The sequence below is a fragment of the Cricetulus griseus genome, chromosome 2 (genome assembly GCF_003668045.3).
Source record: "Cricetulus griseus strain 17A/GY chromosome 2, alternate assembly CriGri-PICRH-1.0, whole genome shotgun sequence".
NCBI lineage: Eukaryota > Metazoa > Chordata > Mammalia > Rodentia > Cricetidae > Cricetulus > Cricetulus griseus.
Genome location: NC_048595.1, coordinates 90,858,304 through 90,881,076, shown reverse-complemented (window position 1 = coordinate 90,881,076; position 22,773 = coordinate 90,858,304). Strand labels below are relative to the sequence as shown.

Here is a 22,773-nt window from a genome sequence, read left to right as displayed (position 1 = left end):
GAGAGAGAGAGAGAGAGAGAGAGAGAGAGAGAGAGAGGTGTGTGTGTGTGTGTGTGTGTGTGTGTGTGTGTGTGTGTGTGTGTGTGTGTGTGTATTTAGAATGGTTAGGACACAGTAACAGTCTCTAAAACTCTATGGTTTACCACAATAAATATTTCCTTACTGCTTCTGTGACATGTTTGATGTGAGACATATAGACTCTGACAAAATAACTAAGAAATGTGAGATAATCAGTCTATTTTTTGAATTGTCCCATTTTACTTTGTGGAATTACAAGCCATTAGTAAGAAAGGTTTTGTGAGCTTTCTCATACAACAAGTAGCTGCAGTCATTTTCTTTAGATTTTTACTCCATAGTCAATGACCACAACCACTCAGAGTTAAAGAAGGGAGTAGCAGTCTTTGATACTAAGTATAACTCCCTCAGTGAAAATTGGGTCTTTATTGATCGATCCAGTGGGTGCTATCTCAAATGACTGCACTGTTCAACAAAAAGGCATAATTTCCATTTTGGACCATCAATTTCATCCCTGATCTCCCAAATAAAGTTCATGAAGAACTTGTCTCAATGTCTTTGGTCGCTCACTGTTGAAGACAAGTTTTATCAGTTACCAGCACTTGTAGCTGCATTGCTGCTTACAGAGAGTGGCTGATCTCATAGAAAGCAGGATGAGATGTTCCTTCCAGGCAGCACTCAGCTCAAAATACAAGAGGTGTGTTGTGTTATGGTGTCACCTAAAGTTTAATATGTTACAACACCACATGCATTATTAGGACATTTGATCTATGTATTCTCATTATGAACAAAGTCTCAGAAAAGCATCCTTGCTGGGAGGCAAAACACTGTAACCCCCCCCAGTTACTATGAGCATAACAAAGAAAACAAAAGGTAATACCTTAGCTACTAAATAATGTTTGTGTGACAAAATACCAGTATATACAGTATATTTAAAATATTTAATCTTATCAGTTTTCTCCTTTAGTAAATATTGCTGTTTTGAGTATGACAGAAATATATTTCTAGCATCATACATCAGGTGGTTCATACAATAATTTAAAAATATTTAGTGCTTATTATGTTTCAGACCATGTAATCAGTTGGGTTTCTGTAGGCTAAATATAGGATTCTATCATCTGGACATGGTGTTGAATACAAATAATAAAGAAGTTAGCAAATAAAATGAATGTTTTATATTGTATACTGATTAATATACACTTTGTCTACTCATCAAAAGTGCACCAACATCTGACTATAAACTGATTCTAAGGACCTGAAATAAATGTGTTTCTTAAACCACTTTACCTAATATTTTCTAAACATTGTACAGTTTATTTTTCCTTGCTAGAAAGTACTAAAATATTTTCAACATTCTTGCATTTCTGTAATAAGGTATTTTACAAATGTCACTAGGTCTCATTTCTGCATTTATGTAAACAACTTAATTGTAACAATAGTAACCAAAATATTTTAATGTTTTTCATGTTGCATATTAATCTTTATGAATTTTGTATTTATAACAACTTGAAACAGTGAGTCATATGGTATAAATAATCACTTATGTTTTATAAGACGTTTTCCTCCCAGCATGTTCTGAACAGCAGCCTTCACATCCTTGTTCCTCAGACTGTAGATGAGAGGATTGAGCATAGGGGTCATCACCCCATAGAAGAGGGAGATGAGGGCCCCAATCACACTTTGATATCCTAACCCAGAAGTATCTTTAGACTTAGGCTTTGTGTACATGAAGAAGAGGGTTCCGTAGAATATAATCACCACTGTCAGATGTGCAGAGCATGTGGAGAAGGCCTTCTGTTTTCCTTCAGTAGAAGGGATCCTCAGAATAGTGCCAACAATGAAAATGTAAGAGACAGCAATGACTAACAATGGCACAGCTAGAAAAAGCAAATTTGACCCTGCCATGCTAATCACATTGATTGAAATATCTGCACAAGCCAATTTCAGAATGGCCAGAATTTCGCAGACAAAGTGGTGAATGATATTATTAGTACAGAATGGTAGTTGCACTGCAAGAGATGTCTGCACCAATGAGTCAACAAGCCCAGCAATCCAGCATCCAGCTGCCATGGGCACATAGGTACCCTTGCTCATGATGGCAGGGTATCTCAGGGGGTAACAGATGGCCAGAAATCGGTCAAGTGCCATCATGCCTAGAAGAACACATTCTGTGGCACCCGTGGCAAAGGAGAAGAACATTTGCACCATGCACTCAGGGAAGGAAACTCTCTTCCTTCCTTTCAGAAAGCTACCAAGAATTAGTGGGACAGAAGAGCTTGTATAAATGATATCTAGGAAGGAAAGATTACAGAGGAAGAAATACATGGGGGTGTGCAAGTGCACATCATAGATGACTACTGAGATAAGGATGCCATTTCCAAGAAGGATCATCACATAAGTGCATAAAACTAGCACAAATAAAACCTTCTGGAGCTTTGGGTGGTCAGAAAGCCCCACCAAGACAAATTCTGTCAATATGGAATCATTGACTGTCTCCATATGGAAATGCCCGTCCTCCAGCAGAATTCTGGGAATAATAGAAAGAAACATATTAATGAAAGTTTCTAAGAGCCACTTCATAAAATAATAACATTCTTTGTTGCTGATGGCCTGCATTTAGATGCCACAGCATAAATAAGGAGATTTTTTTCAATACTATTTATTTTTAATTAAGAATTTTAATTTTAAAGTATTTCAATTGAAATAGAATTACATCATTCCCTCATTCCTTTACTTCCTCCAGCCCTTCCCAGCTACCCATCCTTGAAATTTTTCACATCTCCTTACTCTCAACTTAATAAACTTTTTTCTTTGATTATATTACTATATGTGTGTGTGCACAAATATATGTAAATCTAATTGGCTGAATTCTTTCTGCTTTTTTGTGTGTTAAAGTGTGTCACCACAAATCTAGGCTCTGAATAAGGAATGCCTACCTGAATTTTCTCCATTAAGAGTGTAAATCTTTAGAAGCCAAACAGTCTTACTGCCCTTCACTACAAGTGCTGATTTAATTGACTGGAAATGAGTGTCTAATAACCTGGATTTGGTGCACAAATGTTGATGATTAATTATCTATAATACAATGTTTGTCTCAGTTTATTGGAGTTATTAATGGATATTAACCAAATAACCAAGTAGGTTACCATCACCTTTTCTTTCTTTTCATTTACTGTTTGTTTGTTTTGTTGGTTTGTCTATCACCCATGCAGAAAACATGGAGGTAGCTTTGTAGACATACTAAATATTCAGAATCATTATCTTATAGAAATGCTGTAGTGCAGAATCTGAAAAATGTCCATCAGTGATCAACTTTATCATTTAAACAGACATATCAAGTACATGCAAGTCTGGGGTGAGGAAAAATTCCAATGTGAGGATCCATTTGTTTACTTGAAAGCCTTTTCTGCATTAAAATTGGATAGGGGGGCAGTGAGATGGCTCAGTGGTGCCTCCATCATGTATGATGACCTGTGTTCTATAGCCAGGACACACGGGGTAGAAGTAGATGACCAACTCCTCCAAGTGGTACTCTGACCTCTACAAGGGCACCGTGTGTGGGGGGGTGTGTGCATGTGTGGGTAGGTGTGTACTCTAAGAACTACAACAGAAGCAGGATAATATCTAGTGCCCACCCTGGGGGGCCATTTTAGGTGAGATCATTGGGAAAGCTGACAGGATGTAATTGATCATGACATTGCCTGTAGCCAAAAGAGGCTAGCAACAACTCCCATGATCTTGTAATAGCTCTGTCACATGGATCTGAACCTGCAAAACTTTTCAGAAATTGGAAACAAATGAACCTAACATCTACAACAACACAAATAGATTACTGAAAAATTGTCAAAAGTGATTTATGATTTATACAGCATAATAAAACATAGGGATTAAAGTACTGTTTCAACAGGATTCATGTTCTTTTTTAGATAAATCTAAAGAAATTATGAGTTTCAACTTTCTGGGCCATGTTTTCTTCAAGCCCATGGGAGGCCTGCTCTTTTCTGAATGGTGACAGAGGAGGAGGGGTTGGGTACGAGGGTAGATGAGAGTCAGGGCAAGGGAACAGGAGGAATCAGGGATGGGAAATTGTGGTTAGTATGAAACAAAGTTAATAAAATTAAATTAAATTTTAAAAAGATAACAGTTTTTGAATATGAAACAAATTGTGAGTTTGAGGGAAAATTATTAATGGAACATTAGAATGTAAGTAAGAAAAGGAGGCATTTTAAAAACCACATAAAATACTTCATACAGTAGAAAATAAAATGTAGAGAGCAACTTACAAAAGCACAAATCAAAAAACAAATCAGACCAATGAGAACACATGCAAAAACTAAAGGAGACATACATATGTGAATATTTTTAAGGATCACTGATAATGCAGTGTTAGTGGAAGAGACTACTGTAAATGTAAAAATGGGGGAAAATTTACCACTACAACATAAAAATAATAAATAATAGATTGGAAGAGAAAGAAAAGCATTAAAAGAGAAAGAGTAAATCAAAATTTGTCTAGAAACAATGATTATAAAACTATAATTTGTAAATCAGAATTTGTCTAGAAACAATGATTATAAAACTACAATTCATAATCTAGCTAAAGAAAAAGTCATAGAGTGGAGAATTGGTCAGTAATGACCCAGAATGAAAAGCAGCCCTTAGGGTCAGTAGGAGGCAGATTTCTCAGTCAGTGATCTAATCAGAGACAGATGAGGAACATAGTGACTTAAGAGTCTCAGAGTCACTAGGCTTCACTCAGTCATCTGTCCTAGAAGAAACTTTCTTCTTTTGACTTCACACCCCCTTCTGGTGGTAAGCTGCCTTGCTCATGAAGTATACAAAGAACACACCCAGTAGAAGGATCAAGGCTTGCTCCTCACGGACTTTTCTGTTCCTTCTGCTGCAGTGTGGCAACCTGCTTTATAACAGATTCTGTGAGCCATTTTGAAATCCCTTTTTGAAGGAGGCTGGTCTCTTCTTTCTTTGAAGAATCCATTTGAATATGTAGAGTGCTAGAGCACTATATGGGAGTTGATAACAGCACCACAGCAGTGCTCTTTGGTGAGGAATGTTTGTAGGAAAACATTTACTTCTCCCCAGGAAGCCTCTGAATTGCTCAATGAGTAAGCACAGACAGACTTCAGAGAGTCCAGAGAGAAAGGACTATCACAGGATTTCATCACATGGTCTCCATGAGCTAAGAAGCACAGTCTTGGGTAATTGACTGAAGCCATTGTGTCTTTAAGCCATCTCCAGAAGAAACAATGTATAGCAGAAGCTCAAGACTCAGGGGCATGAGGAAAGAAATGCTGACTTGAAAATTTGTGAAGTGTAATAAATGTAATGTTATGGAATTATAATTTGTTGTGATGGTAATTGGGAGCCACTGAAGTTTGACCAGGGCACATTAAGTATGAAAGCACTAGGAATAGATTAATAAGGGGCATTCCAAAGAGCTGTCCCCTTGTCATCAACTATCAGCTGTGAGCACTCAACACTGCACTCACTTCTCAGGGCAAGCATCTCTTCCTTCTTTGATGCATAGAACACAGGATTCAATATCCATCTCCTTTAGATAATAGAGACACAGTCATTTTAGGTCAACTTGATGACACAAATTTTTATTTTCATATAGCAAAAGATAATGGGCCCATTATTTATGAGTTCTCAGCTCAATTCTATGAATGGAGACCAAGTGTATCTACATCATTTCACCTTGTAGGTTAGGCTAAAGCTTTGTTGGGTTCTTCCCAGCTCAATCCTGGCTGATACTGAGTTATTAAATAAATGAATGCCATTCCTAACAAAACAACCTCATTCTCCCTGGGGTTTCTGGTCTACTTCACTTTTGAGTTTGAAAGTCACTTCTCCAGGGACCTCAGAAGGGAAAAACCCTATTGGTTAAGTTCATGGTCTGGTGCCCTGGGCATCATAGGAACCTAATTCTCTTGTTATCCAGGATTATTCTATTTTTTTCTTTTTTTCTTGTAAAAGAAAGGTTATCAATGTCTTCTTGCCCAGCTCTTGCCCCACTTATCTCATGAAAAGTAGGAAAACCATGAGGGCACTTCTCAGTGGTAGAGACATGCCCCTGGTTTTCATATGGGGCACAAGTGTCTACAGGACATCATAAGTTATCATGTCAGTGTGTATATTTATAAAAGACCCTGGCTACTTCTGGATGCCAGTATGCTGAATTTCTAGTTTCCACCATCTTTGTGTGCTCACATGTGGCACTAACAGAGGCTCATTAGCCTGGGCTAAGCTCTGATGTGATCACTTATCCTGAATTTATGGTAGAGTGTAGGAATTTAAAACACATTTGATTCTTCCTTGGGTCATAATTAGTTGCAGTTAAGAGTCTTAGACCCAAAGTAATGTTCCTTCCAAATAATAAACAAGAATAAAGAGGCTTTAATTATAGTCATTCCAGTTGAGGGAAAGCCAGAAAATGTTTTTATAAGAGGGAGTTTATGTTAATCATATTTACAGAGGATTATATATAATATGAATCCATTCACATTCAGATATAGGAAACATATTTTGTCATAATTTGAAACAAATAGTCACTGTAAACTATACAAATGATATATCTCAACTACTTAAAGCAGTTTTTCAGGCATTGTGGTCAGAGATAAAAATCAAATTGTTGTATTACAGCTTCATAAATTTGGAGTGGAAAAAAATTTCAGGAGATTGTGAGTGTACTAATACTGTTCAAGTTACTTGAAGAAAAGACATGATATCTGTTTTGCATTGTTTCTAGGTTCTAGGCAAGGGACACCAGGATCAATTCTGTTTGCTGGAAAGATAGGGGATAGAACAAAATGAATGCTTTTAAAAGAGGCAAAAATGATACTGGAAAAGAAATTAAACTTGAGTTGGAATGAACAAAGACCATCTTTGTCTGCCCTCTTCTTGAAATGACATTGATTCTTACTAAAGAGCATTCCAGTGGATGATGTCTTGTGTTCTGAAATGAAAATCTCTAGGACACCAAATGAGGAAAGCTCCATGTTAGAGGATAAAAATAGATGTTTCCAAATAAAGCATCTAAGCTGATAGCTTATCCATAACCTCAAACTCTGTATTTTCAAACAAAAAGCATATTATATGATCCTGAGCCTGAAGAGTAGTTGATTTTCCTGGTTAAAGTCGGGTCTGGTCCTTAGCAGGCATTTTGCATCCTGTTCTAAAAGCAACTCTCTTCATTCTCTGTATTGTCAGAATGCAGTGAGGGGACAAAGGTGAGAACAAGATAGCATGAGATGTGCTCCCATTATTTTCTTCAGGTTTCTACTTACCTGTAGTTTGTTCCTCAGGTAAAAACCAATAGATGATCCTATGTAGAATACTCTCACTCTCTTGTCCAAAGATTCTGGCTGAATCTTAAAAACAAATATAAAATGGGCCAGAGATTCTTTCGTTATGCTCTAAACGTTTGTTGACATTTTAAGCTTCAGAAACATCTTCCAAAGGGCCAGCCATTAGCACTCGAAGACAATTTAAATCATCATTTGTGTGAGTTAGGGAGGGATCAAATATTTCTAACAAAGTTAGAAACATAAACACAGAGAGCTGAAAAACTTTCCAAAACTCCAGGGAGAGCGTTGTCAGACTCAATTATCTTTTGCAATTAGTATGTTCATATGATAGGTATCCAAATGCAGAGATACTGTCATAAATAATAACACAGTGCTGGAATATTTTAAGCCCAATGGACCATAAGCAGAAAATCTCATTTATTGTTCTAAATTTTCTAAAACAAAAGTTTCACAAGATTAGTAGTATAACTATACTCATTTACATAGTCTTTTCAAGTATTTACCAGTGTTCTCAGTAAAATGTGGTGAGTTAGAGAATCATTCCTGTACTGTAGATATAGACTCTGAGATGCTAAAGTTGGACTGTCTTGCTGATACTTATACAGCATGTACAATAAGACTCTTAGATCCAGCTGCTGTCCCCATATAGTCATGAGCAGCAGGGCATCATCTCTCACTAGAGTCAGACATACACAGATGTAAAGCCTGCCTCACCGACCACAGTGACAAAACCCTACAACACCACTTTAAAAACATGAAAATCAGGAATGACCTGTTCTGAAGGAATGATGAGTACTTATATTTGGAAGGAATTTCACAGGTCATGGTCCACAGCTGATTCTCCAGAACTCATCAATGCAAACCACCAAAGTAAGGCTGAAGAAAAAGAGTAAGAAATAGATGTTTCAATCAGCACTACAAGTTCTCCACGTTTAATAAAAATAATCCCAATAATCTATGTTATACCAATCTGCCCCTTTCTTCATCTATGTTAAATTTGACCACAGAGAGAGTTGGGAGAATTACCTCATCAACTTCTTGCCATCCCCACCATTATTATCACCAAATTCAATCAACGGGATTCTAATTTTCAATAGACCTATTACATTGTGTATCAATTCACACAAGGTGATCTTATATTGTGACTCATAACTAATTCTGTATTACTTGTATTCCATAACTGGATAATAAACATTAAAATTAATATAACATTTTTGCTATTAGTCTTTAATGATGATTATGGTATTTGTTTTGATTGTCAGACATGCAAACCCATAACAAGCATCTTTCTGAGTCATGAGATATTCTTTTCTACCTGGAATCAAGGTTTTGAGAGTCATAAACTGTTCTGTAGCTTCTCTCATATATGTATTCCTTTTCCTCATCCAATCTTATCTTTCAGACCATATTGCCAGTCCCTATTCTAACATTAAAGAGTTTAAAATTGTATATCATATCATTATTGTTATTAATCCAGTTTGTCTGGACATGAGATACAGTTAATTGCCATTGAGCAGATTTATATTTTGCCTTTTCAAAGTGCAAATATCTAATATAGGTTGGTCTACAGTTATCAAGAATAGACACACAGCTTCCTTACTGGACATCCTTCCATAACCAGTCATACTGAGTTTCATATACATCTATGGGTGAAAAATGTCCTTGGATAGATTAATACACAGACCAAAGACATGGCAGGAATTTTCATGAGTGCTATGAATATCTCCAGTTGCCCTGAAATTCATATTCTTTAAATTTAAGTTGGTACCATGTGTGCTCTTCCATTTCACTAGAATATTCTTCCCATATAGTCCATAATATGCATATTACAGTTCCCAAAATAGCTTCACATTCTTCCATAACAAAAGGAGCTTAAAGTAATGTTCAACTGGGCCAACTAATGCTTCCCACAAGGCATAAAACTAAAAATTTCTTGAAGTAATTGTTCATACCAAAATCCCAATGGCTCTTCCAAGGTAACAGTATGGGATTCATTCAAATGTGCCCATCATTGTAATTAAATGTTTTTGATACTTCTAATTATACTTTATAATTGGACTTTTATGATATCCAAGGCATTATTTTTGCAATACCTTTGAATATTTTCTGAAGAATTAAGGTTATCTGCTGCTTTTCTGAATTCTGCTCACATTCAGCTTCCCTCATCTTCTGGAAGCTTTACAAATATGGAATAATAACATTTCTAGATATGACATTTGCCTTCTTTTAAATCAAACAACTCAATATATACTCTTTCTTTGTTTTAATTTTGGAGGACAGCTAACCCTTGTTCTGTTTGTTTTGATGGTTTGGGTAATAATAATAGATGAAACAATTCCTAAAAATATTATTTTATTTATGTTTTCCTGTATTTAAGCAAATTTAATCAATTATTTCCTGGTAGTTCTATTATTCATAATTATTCCTAATTCATTATTTCTTAATATTCACATTCATTCTTCAGCATTATATCATCAGAAGAATTATTATTAGCAATTTTCAATCATATATACTCTATCACCTTCTCAGACTGTGGCCAAAAAAGGATAATTTAAATAGTTTCAAAGACAATGTCAAAAAAATTTATTCTTTAAACTCCATTTTTATGTACTCCAATTTCTTCTGAAATAGAAAGAGAAAAAAATGTATTAGTTGAATAGATAACAAAATACTAGACTCTAGCTTTTTTTTTTTCATCTTAAGTTAGAAGTACCATGACATTTCTGGTTGGGAATATTGGAGTTACACATTGTTTAGGTAACAATGGTCAACAGATAACCTCTAAGCTTCACTGACTATGTCATGCTGAGTAACACAAGAAAATTATTGATATTAGAGCAGATATCTTAATTAAAGCAGGAAAATTTTTATGAATTCCAGATATCAACCATTAATCATTGATTATATTCAGGTGGTGATAAAGGCTTTTGCAGCATATCCTAATAAAGGATAAAAAGATTTTTGTAGCCGGGTTTTGGTGGCACATACCTTTAATCCCGGCACTCGGGAGGCAGAGGAAGGCAGATCTCTGTGAGTTTGAGGCCAGCCTGGTCTCCATAGCGAGTGCCAGGATAGGCTCCAAAGCTACACAGAGAAACCCTGTCTCGGAAAAAAAAAAAAAAAAAGATTTTTGTATGAACTAATTCTTTAGAAAAGGAAGTATACCCTATTCATACATTAGGTGCACCTCCAGGTTATTTTATGGACAATGTGTATAAAATACATAAACAACTTCTAGTTTTATTTCTTAAAAAAATTGTAACTTTCATTATTAAGCTCATATTTTGAGACTTATTTTTACTTTTAATTTACCTTTAATTGGATTACTCTACCCCTCTAATTTAATTCTATTGCACTTTAGTTCCTATTAGTAGGCTTTGTTGACAGTACATTGAACATTAGAACCCACCTCCATGCAATTACACAGAGAGAGAAAATAATCTGGGAATCATTGTTTGGATTCCAATAAGAGAAACTGGTCGATCACAGACATACTCAGAATCAAAATCTCACATTTCATCTTTTCCGATTGTATGAGATACTCGATCTGACATAACTGTAGATTTTCTGTTTTTGAAACTGTATTGCATTTATTTATGTGCTTGTGTATACAAGTGTGGAGAACAGAGTACAACTTGTGAGTGTCAGCTCATCTTTTATCATATATGTCAAACATCTCATCAAGTGTCATTACCTGATGAACTATCTCTCTGGCTTACAGATATTTTTTCTATAGATTATCACTCCATTGTAACAATAAGTCTTTCTTTGACTCCTAGTCCTGCCTAACTGGCTGCCTCATTGTCCAAACAGTACTTTATTTATCATCCAATAAGACAAACACATACACAGATGCACTTCCCCCATTACTCCATGTCTTAAGTTGGTCGAGTCTGGGATAATTCAAGGCAACCTGTTACAGTGATTACAATCAGAAGTTGTGATGTAGCCACTGTTCCTTCTTTTACTCTATTTCTGTTCAATAAATTTTTCTTAAGAATTTCATATGTCAGTACTATATTCACACCATTTCTTCCCCTCATTTCTTCCATTTCTTATTTGTCCCATGTCTACCCATCACTACCTCTCAAATTTGTGACCACATCTCCTATAATTATTATTTTTACACACACACCATACAGAATCCATTTAGTGTTGCTCTTGTGTACTTGTGTTTGGGAGTGACCACTTGGCATATAATAACTTATCAAGGGACTCATCCCTGAAGAACATGTATTCTTCTCTCAGAAGCCGTTGATTAGCTCTTAGTTTAGGAATGGGGCCTTGTGATAACTAAAATCATAGAGAAATAAATGAGTTAGAGACTAGAAGAACAGTAGGATAAAACAACAAAACTAGTTGGATTTGTATTTAGTAATAGTAGATGTGTGTGTGTCTGTGTGTATGCAAATATGTGTATGAGTGTGTGTGTAAATATGTGTGTGTCTGTATGTGTGAGTGTGTATGCATGTGTTTGTGTCTGTGTGTGTCTGTGTCCATAGGTGGGTGTGTGAGTGTGTGTGTGTTTCTCTGTGTATGCATGTGTGTGTGTGAGTGTGTCTGCTATGTGTGTGAGTGTGTGTGAGTGGTGTGGTGCAGGGTGTGTGTGTGCAAATATGTGTGTGGTGTGGGATATGTATGTATAAATTTGTATATTGTGTGGTGTGGTGTGTGTACAAATATGTGTATTGTGTGAGTGTGTGTGAGTGAATGTGTGTGAAAAGTATGGAAATGTGTGTGAGTGTGTGTGAGTGAATGTGTGTGACAGAGTGTTTAAATGTGTGTGAGTGAATGTGTGAGTGTGCTTGTGTGACTGAGTGTGTGTGTGTGTGTGTGTGTGTGTCTGAGAAAGAAAGAGTGTGTGTTGTGTATAAAGGTGAGATAACAATCTTCAGAACTGCTGATTTTCTCCAACCCCTTGGGATCTAAGAAATTGAACTCAGGTCATCAGATTTGTGCAGCCATTTTTTTTCTAGCTTAGCCTCTCTGGAAGGCCTAAAATAAGTTATTTGTTTGTTGATAAGGAAACAAAACTATCAAAACTTTCTATAAGCTAAAAAAGATAGAAAAGATTCAACTAGGTAGAATTATAAATAGCAGTGATGTTGACTTAATTGATACCACAAAAATACAAATGACAAGGTATTACTATAAACACATATATGCCACAAAATGAATAATCAAGAAGAAATTAACAAATCCTTGCTAAAACTAAAACAAGAAAGATAGAAGATCTGAACATATCAAAATAGGTAAAGAGAATGAACCACTAACCACAGCACCCCTCTAAAAGCAGGCTGAAGCAAAAGGCGCCTCACAACAGTGCATTCTGTAGAGATTGCAAGGCAAGTTAATGGTAACCCTTTCTTTTATATTAATAATTTTTAATTTAAATTAGAAACTCTCTTATTTTACATTTCAGTCCCAGTTCCCTCTCCCTCCCATCCTCCCATGCACCCGACTGATCCCCCATCACACCCCCATCCACTCCCCAGGGTGGGTGAGACCTTCCATGGGGGAAATCACCAAAGTCTGTCATATCATTTGGGGGAGGGCCTAGGCTATGATAGTATCCCTCCATGGGGAATGGGCTCCCAAAGTCCATTTGTGTACTAGGGATTAATACTGGTTCCACTGTCAGAGGTCCCATAGACTGCCCAGGCCTCCTAACTGACACCCATGTTCAGAAGGCTTGGTTCTGTTCAATGCTGGTGCTCCAGCTTTAAGACTAAAGTCCCTATGCTTCCACTTGGTCAGGTTAGCTGTTTCTGTGGGTTTCTCCAGCATGGTCTTAGCCCCTTTGCTCATCCCTCCTCACTCTCTACAACTGGATTACAGGAGTTAGGCTCAGTACTTAGCTGTGGGTGTCTACTGCTTCCATCAACTACTTGATGAAGGCTCATGCTTGTCATTCTGTGACTGGGTTACCTCACTCAGGATGGTTTCCTCTAGTTCCATCCATTTGCCTGCAAATTGCAAGATTTTATTATTTTGGGTCCCCCCCCCAGTAGTACTCCACTGGGTAAATGTACCACATTTTCTTTAGTTGAAGGGCAGTTAGGTTGCTTCCAGATTCTGGCTATTACAAATAATGCTGCTATGAACATAGTTGAATATATGTCCTAGTTGTATGAATGTGTATACTTCTGGTGTATGCCTAAGAGAGAAATTGCTGGATCTTGAGGTATACTGATTTCCATTTTCCTGAGAAACCACCATACTGACTTCCAAAGTGGCTGTATAAGTTTGCACTCCCACCAGCAGTGGAGAAGTATTCCCCTTTCTCCACTTCCTCTCCAGCATAAACTGTCCTTGGTGTTTTTGATTTTAGCCAGGTCCAAGATAGTATTTCTGACAGGTCCAAGATAGTATCTCAGAGTTGTTTTAATTTGCATTTCCCTGATGGCTTAGGATGTTGAGAAATTTCTTAAGTGTCTTTCAGCCATTTTAGATTCAGCCATTGAGACTTCTCGATTTAGTTCTGTACCCCACTTTTTAATTGGATTGTTTAGTGTTTTGGTGACTAGTTTCTTGAGTTCTTTGTATATTTTGGAAATCAGCCCTCTGTCAGGTGTGGGGTTGGTGAATATCTTTTCCCATTCTGTGGGCTACCGTTTTGCATGCACAAAGCTTAAATCCAAATGGATCAAGGATCTCAACATAAATCCAGCCACAATGAACCTCTTAAGGAGAAAGTGGGAGGTACCCTTGAACAAATTGGTACAGGAGACTGTTTCCTGAACATAATGCCAGTAGCACAGACACTGAGATCAACAATTAATAAATGGGTCCTCCTGAAACTGAGAAGCTTCTGCAAGGCAAAGGACACAGTCAGCAAGACAAAATGGTAACCCTTTAAAGCTTTTCCTAAACACTGAAGAGGAGCAATCATTTCCAAACTCATTTTATGGCATCAATATTACTCCCATTTCATTCCTTGTTATCTTATCCATATGAACACTTTCGCTTGGTTTAGTTATCTGAAGGATTTTCCAGCTATCTAACTTTAATATTGCCTGTTTTGTGAATAATCATAACCATCCCATCATTAAATTCCACTTTGGAAACTTAAGCTAGGGGTCTATATGCCTTGTTCTTTTGTCTTACTTCTCCTATGATAAGTACACTAAGTGACTCTGAGCAGTTGGAACCTTTTACTACCTGTGTCAAAGCAAAATGCTCTAGGATACTTTAGTGTCATTACATAGTCAATACAAAGTTCCTTACATCCTCAGAACACTGTCTTGAAGATAATAGATACCAGAACTGTTGCTAAATGCAATTATGGAAATAAGCATATTTGATGATCTCTAAGACTCTGTTAAGTATTATGACAAAAGAAATAAAGCATATGAAATGAAATAAATTATTGTTTCAGTACCATTATCTGCTGGGGGTCATTTGACTCAGGCAAAGAAAATAAAATAATACAACATTATGAATTTTTAAATTTGTTTTATTATTTGGTGTGTATGAGTGTTTTGTATGCATGTATGTCTGTGTACCACATACATACTTGGTTCTTGAGGAAATGATGAGACCCCATATGGGTGGTGGGAATTAATCCCAAGTCCTCTGCAAGAACAATGCATGCTCTTAACCACCAAGCCAACTCTCTAGCCCAAAAGTATAATTAAAAAAAAAAACTGTAGTTTTCTTGTGGAAGGAAAAATGTAGCTTATTTTTATTTTATTTCCAATATTTATTGGTAGACATATTTAAGGCTATATTTCATGTTTTCATTTTCATCCTGAAATAGTAATGGACATACCACTTTACTTCAGCCTATTCATTATAAAATATGTTGTTGTCTTATAAGAAATATTTTCTCACATCATTATGATCATTGTAGGTTGTATGAAGTTAATGCAACCTTGTCACACATGTGCTAGACTTCTCCATCACACATCACACAATTCTTACCATCTCTTGTATATCTTCCTTCTTCTTCATGTGTCAGTCAGCAGATCTATATAGATATACCTCCAATTTGCTATGTTTTCTTCCACTTTGTCTAATTTGTTATTAAGTTCATTTATTTAGTTCACAGTCACTGTATTTATCAGCTTCATAACTCTAAATAATTTTTATATAATTTTAAGGTCTCCTGTTATCTGAATTCAAGTCATTTGGTTGTCTATTTTCAAGGGCACAATAATACCAATTACTTTAGAGTCTGTGTTTTAGAGCAGCTGTATTTGGATCCCCTGCTAATTGTCCATATTTGTCTTTTGATCCTATTTCACAGAGATCCTTGAAACTGTCATTAAATGTCAAATTGTATGTATAAAAAGAAGGTAGGATCACAGAGAAGCTTTATTCACTGAAATAAGATTTACTTTATCTGTAGAGGCAACCAACAGTGGGAATGATTGCCTCATCCTGAAGATAGATTAAAATAATTTGGTTGAGGGAGCCCACATGGGACTGAACTAGGTCTTCTATATGTGATAGTTGTGTAGCTTGATTTACTTGTGGTACTCCTAACGGTAGGAGCAGGGGTTACCTCTAACATGTTGGCTAGCTTTTAGGAACCTATTCATCATACTGGATTACCTTGCCCAGCTTTAATACAAGGGGAGGTACTTGGTCTTACTGCAACTTGATATGCCATGCTTTGTTGATACCCATGGGAGGCCTGCCCCTTTCTGAACAGAAGTAGAGGAAGAATGGATGGGGAGAGGGGAAGATCAGAGGCAAAATTGTGGTCAGAATGTAAAATAAATAAATAAATTTAATTAAAAGATAATTTGGTTGGATTTCAGACTTTGTAAGGCCTACATAGACCCTGGCCCACCTCTCTTTTTGACTGTTGTTCCACCATTGCTACAACTGTGAGCTTGGAGGATGTTTTAAGAATATTTTCCTTCATAGATCCAAGACTCTAGTTTTCAGATTATAAATAGTATTGTAGTATCAAAAGTTTCATCTAATATCAGTACTTCAGAAATCACAAGAAAGAACAGATACTAATATTTTGTTATTCCATTTATAGAATCGTGAATGACATCCAATTTTTAATATTTTGTTATTTAGCTTTTAAAATAATGCACAATAATATTATAGCATTAAATTGTCAATAGCAGAAATGATGTCTAGAATGCTTTATATAGCAAAGACTTCTAAAACAATCATTTATAGAACACAGAAGAAAAGAAAATCTATGTGGGAATGTATACCCATTCTGGAAATTTTTAGAGTATCTTTAGCAACGATACTGAATATCTAAAAATTTTTAAAATGTTCCTTTATGACTATAAAGACTTCTCTACTGTATTTTAATATTGAGGATACTTTGTAGGTCAAGGTGTATAACGATAAATCTTTCTGCCAGCTGCTGGAGTTCTGCCTGCCACGTTAGGATGCCCAAAAGAACACACAAAGATTAATATTAGTTTCAATGCTGCTGGCCAATGACTAGGATTTCTTACTTGCTAACTCAGCCTTAATTATCAACCATAACTAATCTATATATTTTATTAAGAACTTATCTTATTGGCCTTATGTGTCCTGTCTTCCTGGGATCATATGGCAGCTCCAGTGAAGAGAGGAGGAGGAAGAGAGCGATTTCCTGCTTGTCCCTGCTTATATTCCGAATCTGCCTACTATGTCACTTCCTGCCTGGGTCACAAGACTTCTCTTTATTACATTTCCCAGAATCCTCCTCAACTCCTAGTCTTGCCTAACTTTCTTCCCTATTGGCCAACAGTACTTTATTTATCAACCAATAAAACAAACATATACACAGAAGGACCTCCCCCATCAAAGGTGAGAATATTCAAAACATCCTGTGTGATATATCCATTTTCTTAAAAAAAAAAAACAAAGGCAGAAGAAGTTAACTCCTAATGAAGAAACTAACATGTGAAACAGAAAAACACAAAGTTGTTTTGTTTAGCCCCTCCATTCTTTCTTTTCTTTATATATTTAACAATCCCATTGTATAAACGAATTGTTATCAATCTGCTCATAATTTTTAAAAGAAAAGGAAAAAGGCAACCATGGGAGTAAAGAAACTGCATAGTGAAAACTATAAACATCAAGGAAAGAAAGAAATAACACAAATAAATGGTAAGATGCATAATGCTGGCAGGCTGCAAGAATTAATGTCGACACATACCTGTGCTACTGTTACCAGGTATTGGTAGCTTCCCTTTATTTCAAAAGAAAATGGGACAGAAGTTGATTTTTAAAAAGAAAGAAAGGGAAGGATGGGAGGGAGAGAAGAAGGGGAGACAGAGGAAAGAAGGAAGATTGTACTTATTTACAGTATTCCAGAGCTAGGGAAAGAAAAGTTCCCAGCTCCCTTCACAGCGTCTCATGTAAGGTTTCTATAATCTTACAATTTCATAGTAATGATGAAACAAAAGCATGAAATAAGCATGGTGAGTTAGCTGTGAAGTGGGTTGTCAGAAATCCTTAAACCTCTTCATGGGAAGGAGCTACTTCCTCCTCTGATACAAGGGCTTTATCCTATATTTTTCCTAGCACTGGGTTTTAGAGGTAATTTTAATTCTTCAGTGTCTATGTTGTAGGTTCCCTGTTACATCATCCCAAGTCCCTGTCATTGAAATTTAGGATGCTGTATAATTTATTGCTGGGCTGATGTGAAAATTGCCATAAATATGCTTATAGCTGAAAGAAATATCACAGGCAGAATACAGGATGGAGCCAAAGTTAAAGAAAATTCAGATGGAGCTGGCTGGGATAAAACATGAGTCACTGTTTCTCAAAAGAGGCAGCAATAAAGGAGGGAAAATGAAGGGGGAGAGAAGACAGCCATGATGTCCTATGCAATGACAGAACTCCAAAAATCTACCTAAAATGTTCATGCTCATACACATGTGTGCATTTAAATTAAGCATGTCAAGAATAATTTAAGGGTGCAAAAATTTCTAAATACCAAAAGAGAACATCTGCAGACACACTATTCAGTTATTTACAGGACTTCTAGTTTTTCCTCATTCCATATTACCACTCATTGTGTTGGTCATTCATTTTTGTGACTGAAGCAAGTATCCATGCTAGGGAAGTTTGAGTTCAATAAAATGTTCTATAAGGGCTTGGTGGTTAAGAGCACTCAGTGCTCTTGCAGGGGTCCTCTGATCAATGCCCAGAACGTACATGGTGATTCACAACCATCTGTAGCCCCAGTTCCAAGGGATATAGCACCCTATTGAGACCTCCTTGGGCAATTTACACATGTAGTACACATATATACATGCTGGAAAAACACTCATGTACACAAAATGAAATAATAAATCTTAAAAATTAAATGTTCTGTTTAGTGCAGGCTAACTCAAAATGGGAACTGAACAGCACTACATGCATTGTCTGGATGCATCATTCTGGTGTGAGTCCCTACTAGACCACAGCATGCCATACGGCCAGACCTTCTAGGTACACCAGGTCAGGGGCTTGAGAGATGACTCAACAGTCATAGTCATAGATATTGCTCTTGCAACAAGCCAGGGTTCACAACCCAGGACCCAGACGGTAGTTCATAATTATCTATACCTCCAGTGCTAAGGTATCCAGGGTCTTCTTCTGACCTCTACAGGACCTTGCACAATCATGGTGCACACACATACATTCAGGAACATACACATACACAAAAAATAAAATAAATATTCTTTTAAAAAATCACCCAGGTTAAGACACTAGTCACCTAGACTCAACCAGAGGGAATGTTTTTCTCTTTTCATCAGACTCTATGAACCTTCAAATAGATAAATCTCTAATTGCAGCCATCAAGTTTTCAGCTTCCATCAAGCTAGTTATCATCAACACCGTAGGCTGCTACTCAAAAAGACATTCAGTGAGTTACAGTGATTCTGAATACACTGATAGATTGTAAAAGAACTTGTCAGACAGAATTCTGCCTAGAAGCCACCAATAGCATAGATTTGATATATCTCATACCCAAAAGTTAAAGGTCCCCCAAATTTTATTTGAATTCAAATATAAGCAAACAAATTCCCTAAGCATTTTATCCTTCTAAATCTTTATTCCCCATGGTTGTTTCATACCAGTTGGCACTGTGAAGGCAACTCCAAATAGCTCTCACACTTCAAATGTGGAGATCAAGTTTAACCCAAAATCTATGTACAAATGCCAAACCATGTTATTCCAAGTAAAGTGAATAAGGCAAGAAGGTTGAGACTGGAAACAGCAGCATCAAGAAAACTAACATACAAAGAAGTCAGGGTATAGAACCATAGAAACCTGGCTACATGTGACAGAACATGACCTAGAAAAGACTGTGGTTTACATTGTGGGACAGGCAAGTGTTATATAAACAAACTGTAATGGCTCATTAGCCTCCTACCCAGCACTTTTTGACATTTTGGCTCACTAGTGTCCACTCCATTTCTTGGAAGTTTTTCCCCTTGCTTAGCAAACTATCTGTTTCTATTTCTAATCATGTATCTCTGATCCAATGCTTTGACTTGGGACACATTAATCTAGAAACATTGTCAGGTTCCCTCCAGGCTCAGATTTGTACCTTAGACATTAGGTTTTTTATTTATTTTTAAGCCATTCTGACTGAGGTGAAATAAAATATCAAAGACGTTTGACTATGCATTTCCCTGTTGGCTGAGGATGCTGAACATTTTTTAAAGTAAATATAATTAGGGTCAATTTAGGTCATTCCATTCGTTTAAGGGATAAGTACTTGATCATTTTCTGGTTATAAAACAAAATGGTCCACTGACTATTACTTTTCTTTTATTACAAGAATAAAGAGAGCCTGCTCAGGTGCAGACCACACCAGCCAGAAGGACAGATAGGTTGCCAGCCTATTCATGAAAATCTCCCACTCCCTCAACGCAGGCCATGTCTGTCAGAAGAATAGCCCCCAACTCAAACAGAGACTGCTGCTAGACCAAAGGCCATCCTAGCCACCAAAAGTCCAGTCTCCAATCCAGATGGAGACTCTCTGCTGGACCAGAGGTCATGCCTGCCACCAGTACTCTAGGCCACAAAAACTAGAAGACCAAAGAGCAAACAGAAATGAAGGGGAAAAAAACACCCATCCAACAAAGATGAACTCAGAAATAGGCACCTAGACCTATAACCTCTCCAAACCCAAATGCCTAGATACCAGCTTAAGAACACAATCAACGACAGGGCAATATGTCACCACCAGAGCACAACTATCCTATTACAGCATACCCATACTCCAACACAGCTGAAATACAAGAAAAAGACATTAAAATCAACCTTATTAAGATGATAGAGGTGCTTAAACAGGAAATGAATAAATCTATTAAAGAAATCAAAGAAAATATTAAAAAACTGGAGAAAATTAATAATTTCCTTAAAGAAAAACAAGAAAAAACAAACAGATGAAGGAAACAAATAAAACTGTTGAAGACCTGAAAATTGAAATGGAAGCAATAAAGAAAACACAAACTGAGGAAATTCTTGGAATGGAAAATCTTGGTAAGCAAACTGGAACGGCAGACTCAAGCATCATCAACAGAATACAAGAGACGGAAGAGAGAATCTCAGGCCTTGAAGACACTCTAGAGGAAATAGATACATCAGTCAAAGAAAATGATAAATCTAAAATATTCCTGACCAAAAAAACAAAAACATGAGGGAATATGGGACACTATAAAAAGACCAAATCTAAGAATAATAGGATTAGAAGAAGGAGAAGAATTATAGCTCAAAGGTCCAGAAAATATTTTCATCAAGATCATAGAAGAACAATTTCCTCACCTAAAGAAGGAAATGCCAATGTAGGTACAAGAAACGAACAGACACCAAGTAGTTTGGAACATAAAAGAAAGTTCCTTCACCACACAATAATCAAAACACTAAACATACAGAACAAAGAAAGAATATTAAAAGCTGCAAGGAAAAAAGAGCAAGTAACATATTAAGGCAGGCCTATTAGAATAACACCTGACTTCTCAATGGAGACTCCAGAAGGGCCTGGACAGATGTTTTCAGGCCTATAAGAGACCACAGGTGTTAGACCAAATTACTATACAGAGAAAAACTTTCAATCACCATAGATGGAGAAAACAAGATATTACATGAAAAGTCAAATTGAAACAATATCTGTCTATAAATCCAGTCCTACAGAAGATATTAGAAAGAAAACCCCAACCCAAGGAGGATAACTACAACCATGAAAACACAGGAAACAAATAATCTCACACCTGCAAAGCCAAAAGAAGGGAAACACACACATATATGCATACACCACTACCACCAATAACAACAACAAAGTAATATGAATTAATAAGTATTGGTCATTAATATCTCTCAATATCAGCAGCTCAATTCCCCAATAAAAGGACACAGGCTAACAGAATGGATACCAAAACATGATCCATTCTTATGCTCTGCTGCATACAAGAAACACACTGGAACATTAAAAATAGAAATTACCTCAAAGTAAAGGGCTGGAAAAAGTTTTCCAAGCAAAGGGTCCTAAAAAGCAAACTGGGGTAGCCATTCTAATATCTAATGAAATAGACTTCAAACCAAAATTAATTAAAAGAGATGGGAAAGGACACATGATACACATCAAGGAAAAATCCACCAAGATGAGGTTTCAATCCTTAATAGCTATGTCCCAAACACAGGGGCACCCACATTTGTAAATTACTAAAGTATAAATTACACATCAATCCTCACACATTAATAATGGGAGACTTCAATACCCCAGTCTCACCAACGGACAGGTGTAGCATGAACTCTAAATGGTCTTAATAATAAAAACCCAGAGTCAGATATTGGGCCTAATGCTGAAAGGTCATAGAAGGAAAGGAACCAGACACAAGAGAGACCACTTGCCTCTACTGAATCCTCAGACCAAAGGAGCAATCCTGTCCCTACAAATCCACACACTGAATGCCAAGAGCTCCTGTCTCCTCCCCGCTTATATTCCTCTCTCTACAAAGCCGTATCACTCCTGTCTCTACCTCCCTTGTGCTGTTATTAAAGGCACGTGATCCCAAGTGCTGGGATCAAAGGTGTGAGCTCTGTTTCTCTTTTCTCATGTAGCCCAGGGTGGCTTTGAACTCACAGAGTTCCATCTGTCTCTGTCTCCTGAGTGGTGGGATTACAGGTGTGTGCCACCACTGCCTGGCATCTATATTTAACTAGTGTGGTTAGCTCCACATTCTAATCTTCAGACAAGCTTTATTTGTTAGATCACAAACAAAATATCACCACAGACAGGTTATTCAGACAAAAACTAAAAGGAGAAATACTGGAGCTAACCAACATTATGAACCAAATGGACCTAACAGTTATCTATAGAACATCTCACTCTAACACAAAAGATTACACTTTCTTCTCAGCACCTCACAGCACTTACTCCAAAACTGACAACATACTTGTTCATAAATCAAGTCTCAATGGATACAATAAAATTGAAATAACCCCCTGCATCCTATCAGACAACCACAGA

At 36.7% G+C, this 22,773-nt stretch overlaps 1 protein-coding gene across 1 annotated transcript; it reads right to left on the bottom strand.

The window, feature by feature from the left end:
- Positions 1 to 1,551: 1,551 nt before the first annotated feature.
- On the bottom strand, positions 1,552 to 2,514 carry LOC100765594 (olfactory receptor 13C8). Its single transcript, XM_027403587.1, has one exon. It carries the CDS (start codon positions 2,512 to 2,514, stop codon positions 1,552 to 1,554), a length of 963 nt encoding a protein of 320 aa, XP_027259388.1.
- Between the last annotated feature and the right edge of the window lie 20,259 nt (positions 2,515 to 22,773).

Bases quoted from the DNA above. Each gene is read 5' to 3' on its own strand.
- LOC100765594 (XM_027403587.1), bottom strand. From the start codon at position 2,514: ATGGAGACAGTCAATGATTCCATATTGACAGAATTTGTCTTGGTGGGG.